Source organism: Coenobita brevimanus, chromosome 103 (genome assembly GCF_032717465.1).
Source record: "Coenobita brevimanus isolate Jiangsu-jjx chromosome 103, ASM3271746v2, whole genome shotgun sequence".
Lineage (NCBI taxonomy): Eukaryota > Metazoa > Arthropoda > Malacostraca > Decapoda > Coenobitidae > Coenobita > Coenobita brevimanus.
In genome coordinates this window covers 30,438,260-30,458,889 of record NC_137056.1, presented here as the reverse complement: position 1 = coordinate 30,458,889, position 20,630 = coordinate 30,438,260, and the positions used below count along the sequence as shown (strand labels likewise).

At 42.3% G+C, this 20,630-nt stretch overlaps 1 protein-coding gene and 1 non-coding gene across 2 annotated transcripts in view; one reads left to right on the top strand and one right to left on the bottom strand.

Annotated features, from left to right (window-relative positions):
- The window catches only part of LOC145415663 (cytosolic carboxypeptidase 1-like), a 340,545-nt gene that overhangs the window by 214,474 nt on the left and 105,441 nt on the right, over positions 1-20,630 (bottom strand). Inside the window, exons 6-7 of the mRNA XM_080284878.1 lie at positions 19,029-19,106; positions 14,964-15,107 (exon numbers count right to left, since the gene is read on the bottom strand). Coding sequence (XP_080141004.1) covers positions 14,964-15,107; positions 19,029-19,106 — 222 coding nt within the window. The remainder of the gene's footprint in view (positions 1-14,963; positions 15,108-19,028; positions 19,107-20,630) is intronic.
- LOC145415778 (5S ribosomal RNA) lies at positions 7,492-7,610 on the top strand. The gene has a single exon (XR_013900120.1). It is a non-coding gene; the product is annotated as a 5S ribosomal RNA (ribosomal RNA).

Here is a 20,630-nt window from a genome sequence, read left to right as displayed (position 1 = left end):
GCTCTAACTAATTCCTTTGTTATTTCCCTAATTTTATCAATAAGTACCCTACCATATAGTTTGCCTACTACACTAAGAAGAAAATGCCCCTATGATTACCACACACTTCTTTTTCCCTTTTCCCTTTGTACAGTGGAATAATTATACCTGATTTCCTATCCTCCAGGACTCTACCTTCCTCCCAGGCCAATCTCCACATCACCCATATCCATTATGCTACTATCACTCCTCCATGCTTCATCATTTCACTACACACTCCATCAGTTCCTGGGGCTTTCCCCATTTTGACTTTCTTCATTGCTTCCACTACATTAATCCTACTGATCCCTTCCTCGCTGCTCGCCTCCCTCCTTCTCCCAACCATTCCCCAGCCATTTATACTCAAATTGCTTTCATTTTGTATTTAACAGTTCCTTACAGTGTTCTCTCCATCTGCTCATTTTTTCTCCCCTCTAGTAATCTACCATTTTTATCTTTCACTCCCCTACCAACTTCTTTATCACCCTGTCTAACACTCTTTACCTCCTTCCAGAACATTATCTTACATTCCCTCCACTTTACATTCAAATTCCTTCCAAATTCTTCATCCACTCTCTTCTTACTAATTACTCTCTTACTAATATTTTCACCTATCTCTTCCCCTCTACATATAACTCTCTCTTCCATCTCTTCCTCCATGCCTCTACTTCCCATCCACTCACCATACGCTTTCTTCTAATGCACAGCAGCTTGTCTCACCTCTTCATTCCATCACACTGTTCCTTGCACCCCCTTTCGTCTTCTCTTCATCCCACACACCACCTAAAATACTGCATATATTTCTTCTGTGAGTATTGTGTACACACCTTCCACCTCCCCCACCTGCTCCAAATCATATTTACCCAATAGCTCCTCCACTTCTTTCTTATATTCTGCCTTTTTTCCATCCTCTTGCAACCTTTCTACCTTCCTTGTATGGACTACAGTACTTCCTCCTGTCTTTCCCTTTTTTCTATTCCTCCATTGCACATGAACCTTGTCTTTCACCACCAGCAAGTGGTAGTCAGAAAGTCCATCCCCCAACCTCTCTATGCTCTTGCACCCATTACATACCTTCTCATTCTGTCATCCGCACAGGCATAATCAATAATTGCCTTCTGTTCATTCAGTTCACCATTCACCATTCTCATCACTTGCTATGTATACCTGTGAATCATTTTGTGCCTAAAGTGGCTATCACCAACCACCTCCCAGCACAAATGTCCACTAGAGCACTGCCATTCTCATCCACGACTGCAGGCACACCCCACTCACCAACTACTCCATCCACCTCCACATTCCCTACTTTTCCATTCATATCTCCAATCAAAATCACTCTCTCATTCCTCTCAAACTTCTCCATGCATGCTTCCATATTTGCCCAGAACTCTTCTTTCACTCTGCTTGAATGATCTTGCATTGGCCCATACACACACACACAACTGCCCATGTTTGTATTCCCACTTTCAATCTTAGGTACACAACCCTTGAGCCAACCGATCCATAGTTTCTTATATTCTCCTTCCATCTCTTGCCCTCTTTTGCCCTCTCATTCTCACCTACTCCTGCACATATACCCCACCCATACTCCCACTCTTGCACACTCCCACCACACCAGTTAGTCTCAGTTAATCCACATATGTCCACTTTTAGACCCTCAAGCACCTGGACAATCTCACTCTCATTTACCTCATCATTCACACTCCTTACATTCCATGTTGCAATCTGTACTATGTCCTCTGTTCGGTCCTTGGTCGTCACCGGTTTGTCTATCCTGGTCCGAGGCTTCTTGTTTGTATTTTTAGTTAGTTGTTTTCCAGGAAGGGACACTAATCCTCCGCCAACCTGCTTGTTGACACATACGGGACACATGTTGGTTGGTTATATGGTTACTGCCCAACATATTAAATGATTTCTTGGTTTACAGGAAATTATCTGTCATGTTGCTGAAAGTAGAGTCACCTAGAAATAGAGTACCAATATAATGAGTTAGTGGATGATGGGTGCCCCTACCTACCAGTTTCACACCTACTGATCATAATAAATATTAATTTTTAGTCCTTCGTCTTCCACTGCATCCCTCCACCTCTAAAGCTTCATTCTGGTCTACAGCATACTTTAGGCAATCAAAACTATATTCCAAGCACATAAACGTTCCCAATGAAGTCAACTCCTAAACTCTCTCAACAATGCCTCAAATGCCATGATGAACAGCAAAGAACTCAGTGCTGAACCCTAATACATCCCTATACCAAAATTCTGAGCTGAACTCTCCACTTGCTCTCACAATGCAGTTGCATCTTCGAACTATTTCATTATCAACCTGAAAGCTCATTCATCAACACATAACTTTATCACAGCCTATAACACTATCATTCTAGGGATTACATAAAAAAAAAAATGCAAGTGGAGTCAGGATTATGGAGGCTTAAATGGTGTAAGAATTAGTGTCTGCCCACTTCTCTTTCCTTGTTTCTGGATTGTACCTCAGTCCATGTACAGATGGCTTTAACTGTTGCTGTTGCTCCTGTAGCCCCAAGTTAATCTGGACAAACAAACCTTGAAGAACAATAACAGCATATACAATGACTACATTTATACTTGCACCAAGAACCACAGGTAGCACACTACCAATCAGGACCAGATGACCATGAGAGGAACATAATTAATTTCTTCTGCACAGGATCCATTTCACCAATATAATTTTACATTTCACCCCTACCACAAAGAAATAAAAAATGAACTATTTCCCAACACTACACAAAATGCCTAAACACTATCTCCTCCTCCATTCAAAACAATAACTTCTCCTCCATTCAATAATACATTTCACATATACCTTGTATACTAAAACAGTTACCACAGCCATTCAAACAATCCAGCCAAACAGTTTCCTTCATGAACCCCTACCAGATATAGTACTGAATTAATTTCTCAGAGACTATCCTTTGCAGAGATACAAGTGCACCTAGCCAGACTATGATGTGCCCATCACAATTTCCAGCTTAAACAGCTATGGCTTCAGCTCATCTGGACATGTACACCCGGGGAAAGTTTCACGTTATACATCTGCCTATCCATTCAAATGTCTGCCTATGAGATAAATGAGAATGAAGCAGTAGCCAGATATTCACACATCTGGTAACTGTGTGTGGGGGTGGAAGAGTGGCAGGTGAAGAGGGTTAGGGGTAAAGTGTAATTGATGAGGTCAAAGTATCAACAGCTAATCACAATATCTATCTATCTATTGCCAGACGCCTCAATCCCATTTGGGGTGGCCACAAACAAATCACCTCCACGTCGCCCTGTCCCCCGCCATTTCACTGCCCTACCCCCAACTCACACCCCCCTCTCTCATATACCTCTCCACTCCATCCCTCCATTCTCATCCTCGGCCTCCCCCTCCCTTTTCCCCCCTCCACCTCATTCACATACACTCTCTTCGTCAGTCTTTCACCTTCCATCCTCTCCACATGGCCAAACCACCTCAGTGTATTCCTCCTAATGCTTCCTATCACATCCACATCCACACCACAATGCTCCTTTTTATCCTTATTTGTCAGCCTGTCTCTCCATGTGCTCCACAGGCTCCTCATAAATAACTCATTTCCACTGCTCTCACTCTTGACTTGTGTCCTTCCAGCAACGTCCAAGCTTCACTTCCATACGTTAGAGTTGGTACCACAATACTGTCATGTACTGTACTAACTTTCTCACTTCCATGCTCACTTCCCTGCTTCTTATCACTGCTTTCAAAGAACCAGCAACCTTTCTTCCCTGCTGTACCCTTTCAAGCACTTCACCCTCCAAACCTCCATCCTTATTCATCACACTACCCAAGTACTTAAACGTACTCACATTTTCCAATTCCTCACCATCCAACCTCGCTGTACATTCACTGACTTCACCTCTCTCAAAGACCGTCACTTTACTCTTCTCTACATTCACCTTTAGATTCCGTTTCTTACACACTCTCCCAAACTCATCCACCAACCCTTGTAGCTCTCCTTCGTCTTCACTCAACAACATAGTATCATCTGCAAACAACAGTACAGGGAGTTTCCAAACACTACCCTCTCTCACCAGGGCCACTCCAACATCCACTTCCCTACTGTGTACCTCTTTTATTACCCCATCCATGTACAGATTGAACAACCATGGAGACATGACACATCCCTGTTTCAACCCAACTTTCAAAGAGAAAAATTCACTCAGTTCACCATCCACACACACTGCAGCCTTCCCACCATCATACATACTCTTCACAACATTCAACAACTTCCCATCTACTCCATATATTCTTAATACTTTCCACAATCCTTGTCTATCCACCCCGTCATATGCTTTCTCCAAATCCATGAAAGCCGCATACAACTTCTTTCCCTTCTCTAGAAACTTTTCCACTAAAGATCTAAGAATGAATATCTGATCTACACAACCTCTTCCTTTCCTAATGCCTCCCTGTTCTTCTCCAACTAATTCCTCTGTTCTATTTCTAACTCTGTCAATAAGTATCCTACCATACACTTTTCCTATTATACTAAGAAGACAAATGCCCCTATGATTACCACACACTTCTTTTTCCCCTTTACCTTTCTACAAGGGAATAATTATACCCGACTTCCAATTCTCCGGGACTCTACCTTCCTCCCAGGCCAATCTGCACATTTTCCACATCCATTCTACTACTATCTGTCCCCCATGCTTCAGCATTTCACCACACTCTCCATCAATTCCTGAGGCTTTCCCCAATTTAACTTTCTTCATTGCTTCCACAACTTCTATCCTACTGATTTCTGTCGTCTCACCTCCCTCCTTCTCCCAGCCATTCCCTAGCCACTTATACTCACATTACTTCCATTCTCTATGTTCAACAATTCCTTAAAGTGTTCTCTCCATCTGCTCACTTTTTCTCCCTTCTCCACTAGTAATCTACCATTTTTATCTTTCACTCCCCTGGTAACTTCACTTCCACCCTGTCTTACTCTTTTCACCTCTTTCCAGAACATTTTCTTACAGTCCCTCCACTTTACACTCAAATTCCTTCCAAATTCCTCATCCACTCTCTTCTTACTCTCTCTTACTAATCTTTTCACCTCTCTCTTTCTTTCTACATATAACTCTCTCTTCACCTCTCAACTTCTTCCACGCCCGTATTTCTCATCCATTCATTGTATGCTTTCTTCTTTTGTGCCACAGAAATCATGACATTCACCACAAGTTTTACAGGACAAGATGAACAACCAGCAATGGAGCATTGCACTAAGAGGTCGTAGTGTTGGCCTGTGTGAAGGTGGTCATTCTATCCGAATAACTGTCCATAACCTCGGTACAGTACTGTATTTCAACGCCCACTGTGAGCAAGCAGATCAAGAGGTGGAAGGAGAGGCTTAACTTGAATGATGAGGGTACGTGTGGATAATTCGTCTACCTATCTATATACCTAGGCTGCTTCCCCCATGGAAAGAGAGGTAGCCAAGACAGGACGACACACTCCCCATTTACTCATCGATTCAAACACATTCATTCGCATCTTAGCCCCAAAGGGGAGAAGGGACAGATCCTCATCGCACCACACCACACGAGGGTCAACTGCACAGTGCAATCAGTGACATCCACAGGAGGGCCCAACAGCAGAGCTGGTTTACCCCTGCCACATCATAGACCCATCCCCTTACCCGCACCTGACCTGATTAGCTCATCAGACCAAATGCGAGAGAATATCCCCTCAGGGCTGCGTCATTATTTATTCATTCACAATTTCTCTCCATTTATTTCTGTCACGCATAGCCACTCTTCCTTGCTCAATAGACATCCCTCTTGCATCTAACGCTCTCTTCACACTGTTCATCCATCCTACTCATGGTCTCACTCTCAGCCTTATACCTCTCACATCAGATCTAGTTATCTTTTTCACCAATTGCTCATTATCCATTCTCTCCATATGCTCAGACCATTGCAACACCCTCTGCTCAACTCGATGAGCCATCTCCCTAACAACTAAAGTTCTCCTTTGCATACGATAAATCATATGTGAAGAAAATTTATGTGGGAACATTTTCAATTGAATATTTAGGGAGTTAGGCATTATTTGATGTAATGAGGTGTTAAATCTTCTTGGTTTCTTTGGATAATTGCTTTATGTATTCATGACACAGAGAGGCTCCCCCATCGCCAAGTGACTACCCCTGAAGATGATGTTGTGACCATTAAAGCCTCACAAGAAAACCCCTTTACCAATGCACTCACGATCCATGACAGTCTAAGATTGCACATATCCAGTAGGACCATAAGAAACAGTCAGCATGAGTGAGGCATCCACCACAAGAATCCCACTGTCAAGCAGATGGCCGAACAATATTGGGCCGCCAGACTGGACTATGCTCGTCTTCATGCAAATAAAGGGATGGAGTTCTGGAACAGGTTGGTGTTCTCTGATGAAAAGACCTTTGCATCCACAACCCATGGCTAAGTTCACTTGTGGAGACCAAATAATAAAATGTATTTAGTGTATTACTGTCAATAAGTACAGTAGTTATGACCACATTAAAAAGACATTTTGTATGTATCCTCTACACTTATGCTGAGTAACTTAACACTACACACCTTCATATTAAATTATATTATTAACTTATAATTGTCAATTTGGAATATGTAATAGAGTAATTAACCTTGAGTGACAAAATTAAATTAAACATACTGCTGAATGCATTAACATGAAATGGTAATTTTGGTAAACAATTTTTTTCACCTAAATAAGGAAAACATCTCACTATTCACAGCTATCAGTGGTAGTATTACACAACTATGGCTTTACTGTGAGACTGATACCTGCACATTTTATCGACAGCTATCACCATACCCACATATTCGATGAAGTGTGAAGTGGATACGTCACATGTAACGTGTGGGGATGGATGTCTGCCCATGGCGTTGAGGACATCATACAAATCATGGGAAGGTTTACAGCAAACAAGTATACTGCACAGAGATTTTGGAGAATTTCTTCCTGCTTTCTCCGCGTGACAGGAATTTTCCCATTTCATGATTGGTGCTCCATTCACATGGCAACAGTTGTGCAACAGTGGTTTGCTGCTCAAGAAAACTTGCAGCTATTGGAATGGCCAAGTAAGGGGACCAATATGAATCCCATAGAGCATGTGTGGGCTAACACAGTTAAAACTTGGGAACTCGGGAGGGAGAGGGCCTCTGCAGAACTACTTGCCCACATCGAAGCAGCTTGGGAACTTCTTAGGGTAAGGCAACATCTCATCCACACATTGATTAACTCCATGCCTCGTAGGATGCACGCCATTACAGTATGAAGAAGGAAGGTGGCTGGGCGATATATTAAAGGGTGCAACGTTTGTGGATGGTGTAATTTTTTTCTTTATGTGATTTCCCTCACATAATGCATATCTTGATGTAAATATAAAATTCTTTGGTTTGTGTGTGAATAAAAAAAATTAAGTCCTTAACGGCCATGCCACGTTAAGTACACCGCTTCCCGTCCGATCAGCGAAGTTAAGCAAGGCTGGGTCTGGTTAGTACTTGGATGGGTGACCGCCTGGGAACACCAGATGCTGTTGGCATAACGTTCTCCCTACGTGTCAAGTGGGGTTGGTGGAGGATTAGTGCCCCTCCCCGTAAAACAATTAACTCCAAGCCCTTGGCCACCCCGTTTGGGATACATGGCGTCTGGCAATGAATGAATGAATGAATGAAGTCCATGATACAGTAAATAACATACTCTTTTCAATGGAAATTGGAATTACCTATACTTGTTAATCAAAATTTGGATTAATGAACACAATCAGTTTGCATCAAAGATTTCAATGTTTAATGGGAAGTGTCACACTAAAGTCCTTAAGTATACATTTGGTTATATGGACTGATAATATGCTGGGTGTATTATCATTGGCTACTGAGACTGTCTGTGATTCCACAGAGAACCTTAACTCTCCTCCTCCCATAAACTCTCCCACCCGGCCCCTCTATCATAAAGTTTCCAGATAAGTGAGTGCCTGGTTGTTGCATCGCACTCCTCTGTCTCATATTCAATGGAGCACACGTTTGAGCAAGTGTGTAATGCAAAACTTTCCCCAGGTATGGAAATAAGCTGGAGCTGTCCTTTCCTTCAGTCCACCATCCTCCTTTTGGGGGGTAGGGAGGGAGTTGAGGGATGTTTATACAATAGGTAGAGTACTATAGCTGAACAGCTGCATCAGTGCCATCACATGATGGCATCCCTCTCCAGCAAACCTGCTTCATTGCCGCCACAAAATACAACTAACAAACAATCCACTATCCCTGCACTATATTGCACTCCCTTTCCCCCTCTCACACACCAAAACACGCTTACACACCTCATTTTCACAACACAGACAATCTTTCAACACTACTCAACAAAAGTATTTGGTACTGCCTGGGTGAAGTGGCCAGTTTTCTGCAGCCCACTGGGTTCATATCCAGATGTGCTTAAGCCACAGGAACAACCTCACCACACCCTCTGGTGGGAAATGAAAGGGTAATGATGACAGTACCTGGTTTCTGTATGAATGACTGTGTTTTTAATTAGTTTTTAATGATCTTCCAAATGAAAGGGATTGAAACTGTCTTCTCTACTGCAGTTACATGATAAGCTGAAGTGTTTCTTTCTACTACATAGGTGTTACAGTATCCTGGTGATGGTAATGGGGGATCAGCTTCTTCCCGATCAGCCCAGAGACATCTTTTTTCACTTTGTTCTTGTCATCTGACAGTTTTATTCAACTTAGGATATACTTCCTAGAACTCAAGAGGTTACATACTGCCTTAACCCACAAATCCCTGGTGATTTTTAACACAGTCGTCACCTCACTATGGGCAATTTCCCGGAAGCAGCTGAAAATGGCTTGTTTTTCAACCTTATCTTGGAAAGTTAGAAACATAGGGATATGAATTAATGACCACTTTACTCATCAACTCTTCTTCTTACAAATAAAAGTATCCCCAGGTCTGTAGGTCATTGCACTGATGAGTAGTGATGTGAGGAAGAGAACTAATTTTCAGCACAAGAGCAGGATGTGTTCATGTGCCTCCCTTCAGCGCTGACTATGGCTTTGCTCTCAATGTGATAACTTCTTCACTACTAGATAAACTAGACACTGTTGCATCCAAGGCATGCCTTATGGCACTGTCACTGAGTCCTGTTCTAGTATCCTTGGAAAAAGGCTCAGCAGGGATGGATGACACAACTGGCTACAGGTGGTGCGGACGGAATCAGACAAATAGGAACCTGAAGACAACGTTGTACACCTGGAAAAAGCATGGGACAGACTAAGTTTCGCCTGTGTGCCATGGAGGAACTCCCTCTCTACTATTTGGTGCCAAGATGAAATGATGACTGGTTCAAATGGTGGTGGGAAGACACTTGCATGTATAACTACTACCCAGCAGCCATGTAGCACTCTGATTGTGATGTGCATAGAGTTAGGGATTAATCAACCAGTCAGTGCAGGAGGTTTTTCTTAACACATTGGTAAAAAAAAAAAATCAAGCAGTTAAGAAGGTCCAAGCTCATTCCAATATGCCATTCATGGGGCTCTGATATATAGCCCATAGTCTGCTCCCAAGCATCTCACAGTTAAGGTATTTGTTTTCTACCTGCATATACAACAAAGTGACTTTTGATGGCCAAAAAAGACAAGAATTAGGCATAAACAAAAAACCCTATGCACCAAGCCCTCGTTTTTCGACAGATCATTATTCGACAATTCGTTGTTTCGACACTTATAAATCTATACTCTTTTTCGTTGTTTGACATGGTTATCCCCACCATTTTGACAATTCAAACCACGCACCACCAGACAGACCAGCTGAGCTGCCTGTCTCCTCTGCTCTGCCCTGCTGATCAGTTGCCTCTTCATTCATCTGCATTTCTTTTTGGACTTACGGAATATCACAAGACCACCATGGTTCCACACAAGACCCCTACTATTACCCTTGTTAAGTGCAGTCATGTGTTCACCAACCTGAGTGAATGTTTCGCCATCGCATGGTCAGGTGATGATCAGGGTTGCCAGATCTGAACTCTGCCATATTACCAAACTCTTCAATTTTCATTACCAAGTTTAACTCTTCATTACCAAAGTCTTAAAGCAAGCCTTTATTCTTCACTAATTATATATACAAATGGAAATAATCAAGCTCCTTATAACTGGCAGCATGTTGTTTATTTTTGCACACTGTAGGCTAGCAGATTAATCAAAGAGAGCACACAATCCACCGTCTCCATCCTCTGTATCTTCAATCGTGTGAAAGATGCGTTTGGTAAAGGATCATGTTGATTCATTACCAAACGAATTTTTCATTACCAAACTGGCCCACATCTGGTAATGAAAAATACCAAATATAAACCCTGGTGACGACTGCGCTAATGATTAATGAATGCTCTTAACGCACGATACTGTTTTGGCTCCAGGTTTTACAGAATGCACATCTTAGATAGGCTATAATCACTGGGGGTCCTGGGGGTGAAGCCCCCCAACTAGGTTTCAGCACTTCCAATTCGGGTTCCACTGCTATTTATGGTTTTAAACTGAATACACATGAGTTCGTCTGCTGTGGTGACATCATGTCCAGTCGGCAGGATCAGCAATAAACACCCTATTGAAGGCGTTCAGGGGGTTTTGTTTAATATAGCTAAGAAGGTATACAGTAATCCCCGTAATATCCGGACGCCCATTTTCCGGACATCCCCAATAACCGAACATTTTCGTCCTGGGATCAAAAAAAAAAAAAAAAAAAAAAAAAAAAAAAAAAAAAAAATCCGACTTTTTCCTGCCCGTAATTTGAAGTTGGCGAGCGCGACGCAGGCCAGCTGTGTTCTGGTGCGTTGTTCCGCCGACATCCGCTAGAGCGCCCCTGCATCCTCCCCACTTACCGCCCGTCTCTTGTTGTATGTGCACGCTCGTCGTCATGGCTGCCCACGTGCTCGCTTTTGTGGTGATGCCTTACCTGCTGCAGGCTCTGCTGCTGCTCTCGTGCCTCTCCTTCGTGTGTGTGATGATGGCCCTGCCGCCTGAGAAGAGGAAGAGAGTGGTTTTGACTCTGGAGAAGAAGAGGGAGATACTGGACAAGGTGGATGCGGGATGGTCTACCTCACACATCCTCCGTGGATTCAACCTGGCCCGATCTACTTTGTTTGATATCAAGAGATCCTGCGACAAACTCATGCAGTACACAGATGACTTCTCGTCGAAGAGCAAACGCAACGTGGAGAGGAAGGTGATGTATACTCCTAAGTATGCAGAAGTCAACCGCTCCATGTTGATTTGGTATCGACAGCAATGTGCTGCTGGTGTGATGGTGCGTGGCACGGAGCTGAAGGCTGCTGCTGAGAAGTTCGCAAGGCTTCATGACGCCCTAGACTTCAAGGCATCCGAAGGTTGGCTCTTCGTGTTCAAGTTACGACATGGCCTTACCAACCGTAAGTCTCATGGCGAAGCTTTGGACGCCAATGAGGATGGAGTAGACAAGTTTCGGCACAAGGTGAAGGGCTTGATCGACAGGGAGGGCCTCACTCTCGGTCAAGTCTACAACGCTGACGAAACTGGCTAATTCTATTACTCTTTGCCTACGAACACTCTAGCCGAGGAGACGGTGAAGCGTGTACCTGGCCGCAAGCTCTGCAAGCAACGGATATCTGCTTTGTGTTGTGCCAATGCTAACAGCATGCACCAGCTCAAGCCCGTCATTGTTGGCCATGCAAAGCAGCCTCGGTGTCTTTGTGGGGTGATGGATGTCCTTCCTGTTGTCTGGTACCATTCCTTGAAGGCATGGTTCACAGCCCAGATCTTCAAAGACTGATTTCACCGCCATTTTGTCAAGCAGGTCATCCATTACCAGACGGAGAAACTGGGAATCCCACACGACCAGGTAAAGGCCCTCCTTCTCCTCGACAATGCACCTGCCCACTCGTGCAACAAGGAGTTGGTGGCTGAGAATGGGCGCATTAGGTGCATGTTTCTGCCACCTAATACTACTGCTCTCATCCAACCAACGGACCAAGGAGTGATCATGGCAACGAAGACGCTGTACCGCCGGAAGTTCCCGGACAAGGTGATGGTTGTTCTCGAGGATAGGACGTGCACAGGGAGGGTCGGGACACGCGAGGCCAGCGGACTTTGGAAATCCTTCGCCGCCATAACATCAAGTCTGCCATCTACAACTGGGCCAGTGCATGGAAGGAAATCCCTGTCAAGACTCTAGAAAATGGTTGGTCTCGTCTGCTTCTCGGAATGGATGTGGAGCAAGATTTCCTAGGTTTTGACGTGGATGACTTCCATGCACGTCTACATGCGCATGGGGACGATGTTGATGTGGACGAAGTGCATGAGGGGTTGGATGATGACGAGGGCGATCCTGGGTATTAGACACTGTCTGATATCGAAATCGCATCTTCAGTTGCAGGTGTCAGTACCCAGCTTGAAGATTCCGACGAGGACAGCAACGATGATGCGGACTCCTCTCAGCATGACACTACTCCAGCCATCCCCAAGCTGAGTGCACTCCGGGAACACCTAGAGTTCGTTCTGGACTACCTGGAGCACCCGGACTGCGACAGGGAGATGGGGCCCTTGGGACCTGTGGAGGAAGTGCGAGCTTTCAGGCAGTGCATCATTAATCGTCAAAATCGTCGTTCCTTGCGTCAATCAACCACTGATAGCTTTTTCAGGCCCATGACCCCCACTGTGCCCAGCCCTGGCTCCACTCCATTGCCTCTCCAAGACAGGCCCTCATGCTCCGAGCCACAGCCCAGCACATCAGGCACGGTGGGGTCACCACTCGACGTGAGTTTGCGCCTCTCTTCAGAGTCGTCTGCAGTGGGTATGCCATCACCACAACCCAGCGACGCACCTCTAGGTCACCTGCATGTGCTACTCTCAGACTCTGACGGTGATTAGACGTCAAGAACTTCTCCACTAGACCACACAGGAATTTACAGTGTTGTGCAGTGAAAAAAAAACAGTGCATAATGTTAAGGAATTTGAGTTCTGAGTGACAAGACAAAGATTTAATGGACTGTCAATGTAACGTAAATTAACTAGAGTGTGTTTTGTTTAGAAAATGGTTTTATGAGTGGAAAGACTTAGCACAGATTGCAACACTTATTTCATTAAGGTACAATGGAGCACAAGTAAGACAAGAGTGCACAGTGTTAAGAGAATGGAATTCTGAGTGCAAATGACTAAGTTCTGTGCAAGACTTCACGAACAGTGTACTACAAGTGCTTCAGGAACTCCTTCTTACTGTCAGAGTCTGGAAGGAGGCGGGTTATTCATCGAGATGGCCTGGGACTTGCTGTAAGTACCCAGAATGTTTCATATTGTACTGTACTGTATTTTCCATACTTACCTCTAACACCTCATTTCACTCTTTTATGTCCCTTATTGGTGTGAATAGTGTCTTAGGTGTTATGCATGTGCAGTAGGGAGGTGTTTTTCTGAGTTAGGCTAGGTTAGGGTCCATAACTACCAGTCTGGGAGCCAGGGACTTGTTGTAAGTACCCATAATGTTTAATATTGTATAAACCTACCTCTAAAACCTCATTTTATGGTTATTTTGCATTTATTTCAGTCTTTTATGTCCCTTATTGGTGTGATTTGGGTCTTAAATAGGTGCTATGCATGCCCAGAGGGAGTTGTATAGGTGTTTTTCTGAGTCAGTGTCCATAAGTACAAGTCCAGGAGGCTGGGGCCCAATATCCGGACAGGATCACTATCCTGACATGCCTTTGGCTCTATTACATCAGATATTGGAGGGATTACTGTATTTCGGTTGTTCTCCAATATTTTTTTTTTACTGAAAGTCAAATGTCAATCATCTGAGATGTATGTAGTACAAAAATAATTTTCTTTGAGAATATAGGTCTATAAGAAAACAGCTCAAATCCCTGTGTCACTTTCATTCATATTTACTGGTATTTTTTCCATCTTTCTTTCCTTCATTCTCTCCTCTTTCTTCTGCCTACGGGTGAACATACCTTTTTCTGTCTTTCTTTCCTTCATTCTTTCCTCTTCCTTTTGCCTATGGGTGACTCTACAATGAGTGATAATCCTAATGGTTTCCCGTATGCCAGGAATCCACTTACAACACTGGGTGGTAACCCCATAACCAAATTATGGCGCTTGGTGGTTTAGTGGGTAATTAAGGTGCTAATTGCATTTAGCCTGTGTAAGTATACATCCAAGGGATGGTTGGGGTTTATTGTTCATATAATGCCACTCTGGCATGAGTGAGGCTGGTCATTCTCATCTTAAATGTCAGGACCAACTTGCCTAGCCCTGGGCTCCTACACTCATCAAGGGGTGACATAAGATTGGATGATGAATGAATGAATGAATTTTTTCCGTCTTTATTGAATATTTTTTGAATCACGAGGGTGGTCAGGAACCTAACCCCTCTATCTGTTAACAATCTTATGGGAAAAATCGGTTTGTTACCCAACCAATTCGTTATTCAACCACTTTCTATGGAATGCATCCCTGCCAAACTATTGGGGGAGTGGTGTATATGATATTCCCTTAAGTTCACAACAACATTCCTACATTATTATGCAACAGGAACACTTCTGTATTCACCGTCACAACAGCAATCTAGTACTCTTGCATCCAACCATCCTTGATCACTACACTTCGATGACTTATTTTTCAATACAGTACCTGTATTATTCTTGCTACTTTACAGACAATTTTATTTAGCTTATGAAAGACTATGTAAACATGGGGGGGGGGGGCTGAACATGAGAAGCCTTTCCCAAGCTGAATAAAACTATCCAGTGGCAACAAAAATACACTTAAGAGGGCATGAAGTGGACTAAGAAAGAGTTATGTCTGACAGTTAACACTTCCTCACATGTAAAACAATGTTACAATTCTGCTAATAATGCATCTTTCACTTACTGGAATCACAGACGTGAGACAGAGTGGCAAGGGTAGCACGGACCAGCTTTCCTTGGTGGCGGCGCTCAACTTTCTCCCAACCGTCAAGAGCTGCCAGGACCCGCTGTAATCCACATTCTCGCACCACTCGTATTACATTGCTTTCTGAAGGTAATGGTAAAGATGGGTGGTGGGGTTAATGTGCAGAGCAGCAGGTGAAAATAAAATGTAGAGGAAGGGTGTGCAGAGCAAGACAACATGGAAAGGGTAACAGGTAGCATTTACATCTGTATCTGCCAATGAAGATGGTAGTTGTAAGGCTAGTGTAGAGTGGGGATTGCAGTGCTCTCTGTTGGGGTGTGTAAAGAGGGAGGAGTTAGGATTAGTGGGTATATGTGAAGGCAGTTGTATAAGGTAGAGTAGGGATGTGTGGAACACAATGACATAGGAACACTAGCAGCTGGGATGGTATGTACAATATGTGCAAGTGAAAAGAGGGATGGTGGGATTAGTGTAGAGGGAAAGGAAAGGTTAGTGTGTAAAGGTGAAGGTCAAAGGTAGAGGAGTGTGTGGTAAAATGGAATGACACAAGAAGTGTAGTGGCTTGGTTGGTATGTCTGTATATGCAAGTAAACTAAGGGGTGGTGGGGCAGGTATACTGAGAGGTAGATATTTGTACAAGGTAGTTTAAGGATGTGTGGAACTGGATGATATGAGAACAGTATTGTTGAGTGCATATGTGGTGGAGTTGCTGTGCAGAGAGGGCGGTGGGTTTAGTGTGCAGAAGGGGAGGTGGAATCAATGTGAAGAGGAGGATATGGGGTTAATGTGCAGGGAGGAGGTGGGGCTAATGTGTAGAGGGGCAGAGACACGTACAAAATAGAGCAGAGATGTGTGTGGAATACAGTGACATGGGAAGAATAGTGGCTGGATAGTTAAGTACTTACATGCCTTACTCATGTTGAAGAGAATTAGTGAAGACTGGGTAAAGGCCATGGTCAAAGTACTGTACAGTAATGAAATTCCCATAAATACTGATCCACAGGATTAATGTCAATGATATACTGTCAGTTAAGAGAAGCAATTCAGCTGCTTTCAAAACAGAATGTACAATAGACCAAAGAAGTATTCAACAAACACAGTGGCTTTTGCAGAAATGAGTAAGCAACGTTGGGTCTGGTTAGTACTTGGATGGGTGACCGCCTGGGAACACCAGATGCTGTTGGCATCCCTACGTGTCAAGTGGGGTTGGTGAAGGATTAGTGCCCCTCCCTGTAAAACAATTAACTCTAAGCCCTTGGCCACCCCATTTGGGATACATGGCATCTGGCAATGGATGGATGGAGTAATGTGGTCAATGTTGGTTTGGCAGGGTCAGTATGCTTGAGTGGTATTATAATTACTATTAATGTCCCTAAAACAGCATAGATTTAGTGTACGTAATATCCATCAACACATACATGTTACATCACAACTGTGTTAAAACAGCTGCAGGAAGGTACTGAATTGATAAACTGATACCATAAATCAGATTCTGCATGTACCGCAGCCACTGGGTTACTGCATGGAAATATATACTATGACTGGTGAAAACACACCAGTGATGCTTTGCAGCACCACAACGGATTGGTTTGAGGCTGCTTCACATAGAATAATGGAATCTATCAGAGTCAAATTGTCATATCTTAATATGAGCATATTACTCACTAATGATATGTCACTAGCAATGCATCAGGGTATCATCACCCTTCATGCTGAGGGTTACAATACTACTGAAATTGTGAGAACTGATGTACAGTATTGAGGTCAACTATAGTGTCTGATTAAGATGGTATGATGATACTCGCAAAACTGAAAATGCATATAGCTCCACAAAGATTTGCTTCCATCCATTAGAAATTACTATCAAAAGCATGAATACAAGTAGGTTATTTCGATAAAAATTAAACAACGCTTGAATTCTTGTGAACTGAGATTAGCAGGGCAGCCCGGCCAACAAGACCTGGCTGTGTTTTGGAATCTATTGCTGGTGTGTCATTTTGTTTAATAAATTTGTAAGAATATATTTTTGGTCCATTGTACTATGAAAGAGCCAGACTCATGGCATCATGTAACAAAGAAAAATACATATGATAATGCTATTTTTGTAATGTGTTGAATTTTGTGCATTACTGATAACTGAAATGGTTTTCCTTAAAAAATGGAAATAAAAGTTTCTGCCAATATCTGTAAAGTATTTGCAGTAAAACTGAAAAATATTCACTCATTCCATTAAGTTTCAAATTAATGTTTCGAGTTTAAATTCAATATATTAACTGTGGATTAACACTGGTTAATTCCATAAGCATATGACATTGTCACCATCAATATACATTAAACATTACCAAAAATGCTACTTACAATGGTCACATTAATGGGATTTAATAACATGACTATTCAGTGCTCTCCAAATTAAATATTAATTAATGAGATTCAAAATCAAATTCTTTAATATGATATGAGTTTACATGTTATCTTATAGAATTTTACAATATGTACAGTGTTCAGGTAATAAATTTTCAAAATGGGTAAAACTAGAGTCTCTCTGCACACTATAACCTTGGTATCTATCTTTAATTTGGTTTACTTGCAGAAAAGTACCATTCAACTAATTTTGCATAAACAGTGTTAGAAGAAAACCCATGCATTCACTATCACTCCATCTACAGCTAAACTACAGACACCCTGACTCTTAGAGATTACAGAATTAAATATGGTCTGCACAGACTATACAAAATGAAACAACTGCTGTTTTCACACCACTTAGAACACTGTACTACTTAAGGGTTGTACTCTAGGTGACTTTGGAGATTTTGTAATACCTCTTTCTTAGCATTTCATTTTGCATGGTGCACCTCAATATCCTCTTACATGTTGCTGATACAAGCTATGTTGACTTCATAACAATATAAATGGTATATAAGAGAATATTATGGTATAATATGCAAAATACAACACTCAGGAGGAGATACTGTATCTCCTCTTATGCCACCTATAATACAGCTCTAAGATGTCAGGAATAAGCACGCCTTACTATGTATCTGAGAACTAAATCATTATGTGGGTGTCTCAACTATTATGTCACTGGAAACTTATGTGGGTGTCTCAACTATTATGTCACTGGAAACTTACGTGGGTGTCTCAACTATTATGTCACTGGAAACTTCACTTACAATTTAAGGGTTATGTGTACCATTTATCATCAAAATTAACCCTTTCTGTTCAGTGATGTATTTTTATAATGCTATTCTTGCTACCCTCAGACATTTTTATTCATCTTAGGAAAGAGTTTTGTAGTGTAAAGATCAGTAAAAGCCATATCTAACTCCTTCCAGGTAAAAGAGTCTCCTCTAAACTGCACAAGTAAATACTGTTCTAAGGTAGCAAGAATAAAATGGATATATTTTGTCAGAGTGAAAGGGTTAACCTCTGAGGGACAAATCAATACAATATTACTGGGAAACTGATGCATGTTCAGTGATTTAGAACATTCAGTAATTAGAAAGTGTTTCCTTTAAAGATTGGTTAGAGTTAAATTTATAAAAATGCTGCAAAATGTTACACCTCATTATTACCCATGCCTGCACCCTCACGAATCAAAGGAGGACAGTGGAGATGAGACACAATAACATCATCCAACAGATCAGTAGAGCTGCAGTAGTAAACATTACAAAATATTAAGTCAACATTCTCTTCAGAATAACCATACATTACAGGTTCTAGAATGACCTGCTACTATGTGATACTACAAATGGAAGAATGATATCCACATACGTGAACTGTGTTTACTGAGAAGACACAACAGTTTTGGCTCATCTTGAAATGGTCCAAATAGGGTTAAAACTGCTGGATCTTCAGAGTAAAATCAATTTCTACATCTGGGTATAATTCTTACATCTGAACAATTCACAGCATTGCGAAATCAAGAAACTATGAGAAACTGTTTTTATTCGTTTAGCAATTTTCAGCTACTTGACCTCAAGCCACAGATGATACCTGGAGCTGAGATACGATGCATGCACTGTGGTCACCTGTTAGGCCCCTTACCAAAGAAACAGTTAAGTAGGGCCTGAAGTCTCTGGCCGCTAGCCCGAACAGTGGCTGCTAGTCGAGGGCTCACATGAGCTAAGAGAAAATTACCAATGCTAGTGACACATTTGAGATTAGCCTTGTAATTCACTGAAATCAGAAAGGTGGGTAAAACTGAAACATAAAAATAAATCAGTTAAATGTCTACATGCAGTGAAGTGCTGTCACCAACTTTATTTTAATAACCATCGCCATCATCCATGGTATATTGTTATACATGGAACTACAGTACATGCTGTATTTCTCCCTCATACATAAGGAAATAAAGATCATACCTGATAAAGGTCATGCAGTTCTTTGATCAATAATCATTCAGTCAAGCCCTTGCTCTGCATTTCTACTACCTAAATGCAAAATACTCTCATAATGGTATGGATAAAAATTACTGCTATAATATACTGATACTCTATATGGAGATACAGAAACAAAACAAATGTCAGTCATATATGACAAATGAGAAGCAAATGGTTCTTTCAATGCCAAAATCCTAATTTTCTCCACAGGGCTATATGGAGATACAGAAACAAAACAAATGTCAGTCATATATGACAAATGAGAAGCAAATGGTTCTTTCAATGCCAAAATCCTAATTTTCTCCACAGGGCAATTGTGAAGTCACCTAAAATGGGCAGTTTTCATCTGCAGTTACAACAGCCACTAAGCTCAACATGGTGATGGGACAATTTTGATAATCACAGAGCCAAGAAAATGGTGCTATAACTCCATTAAGCTTACAAAAATCATGTGACATTTTTCCTATTGTTATGCAAGTGTGGAGGCTGTCAAGCATTAGGCAGCCTTATGAGGCCTATCACTGTCTAGCCATGAGCCCTTACCAGTCTCTGTATATCAGGAAGATATGATATTCATATACAGAAAAACAGGAGGATCCTACCCTGTGCCAAAAATTCACCATGGCAACTACTGGTAAGTAAAATACCATACTGGGAACCATGCATGCTGAAGGAAAAGCATGAGGATGCTGACTATCGGTGATTATCAAAAGTGATTATTGAAAGTTGTTGCCCTGGAAGTGGTGGTGGTGGAGGTATGAGCAGCAGTGAAAATGGGTCAACTACCCTCCCACACCTACTGATCACCTGAGAAAATGAGATCAGGGATCTTCCCTTGTGGAAGGGCACAAACCAGGTATTCATTCCCTGCATTATGGCCACACTGAGGAGGGTACTGGTACAGTGAAGTGAGTAGTGTTTTGTGAACATTCCTGCTGAACAGTGATGTATCCCAGAAGCTAAAGCATTGTCTAAAATGCCCCCAGTCTGCCTGATCATTAGTCAGGTACCTGTCTCCATGCTGTGATCCTTGGAGTGGTACTTCAGCAATGCAGAAGAGATTGCCCTGTGGGCAACAACAGAGCAATGACCTTGATCACCACTAGCATACATTAATTCCAGGTTGTCATTCAAGAGTCAGTGATGTGGGCATACATGAAAAGGATAATCTCCAAGGTAGAGAAGGTGACTCCCAGTGTGATGTTACAGTGAATGGAGGGAGATTGGAATTGGTGAGAGAGTTTAAATATCTAGGTACAGTGATAGA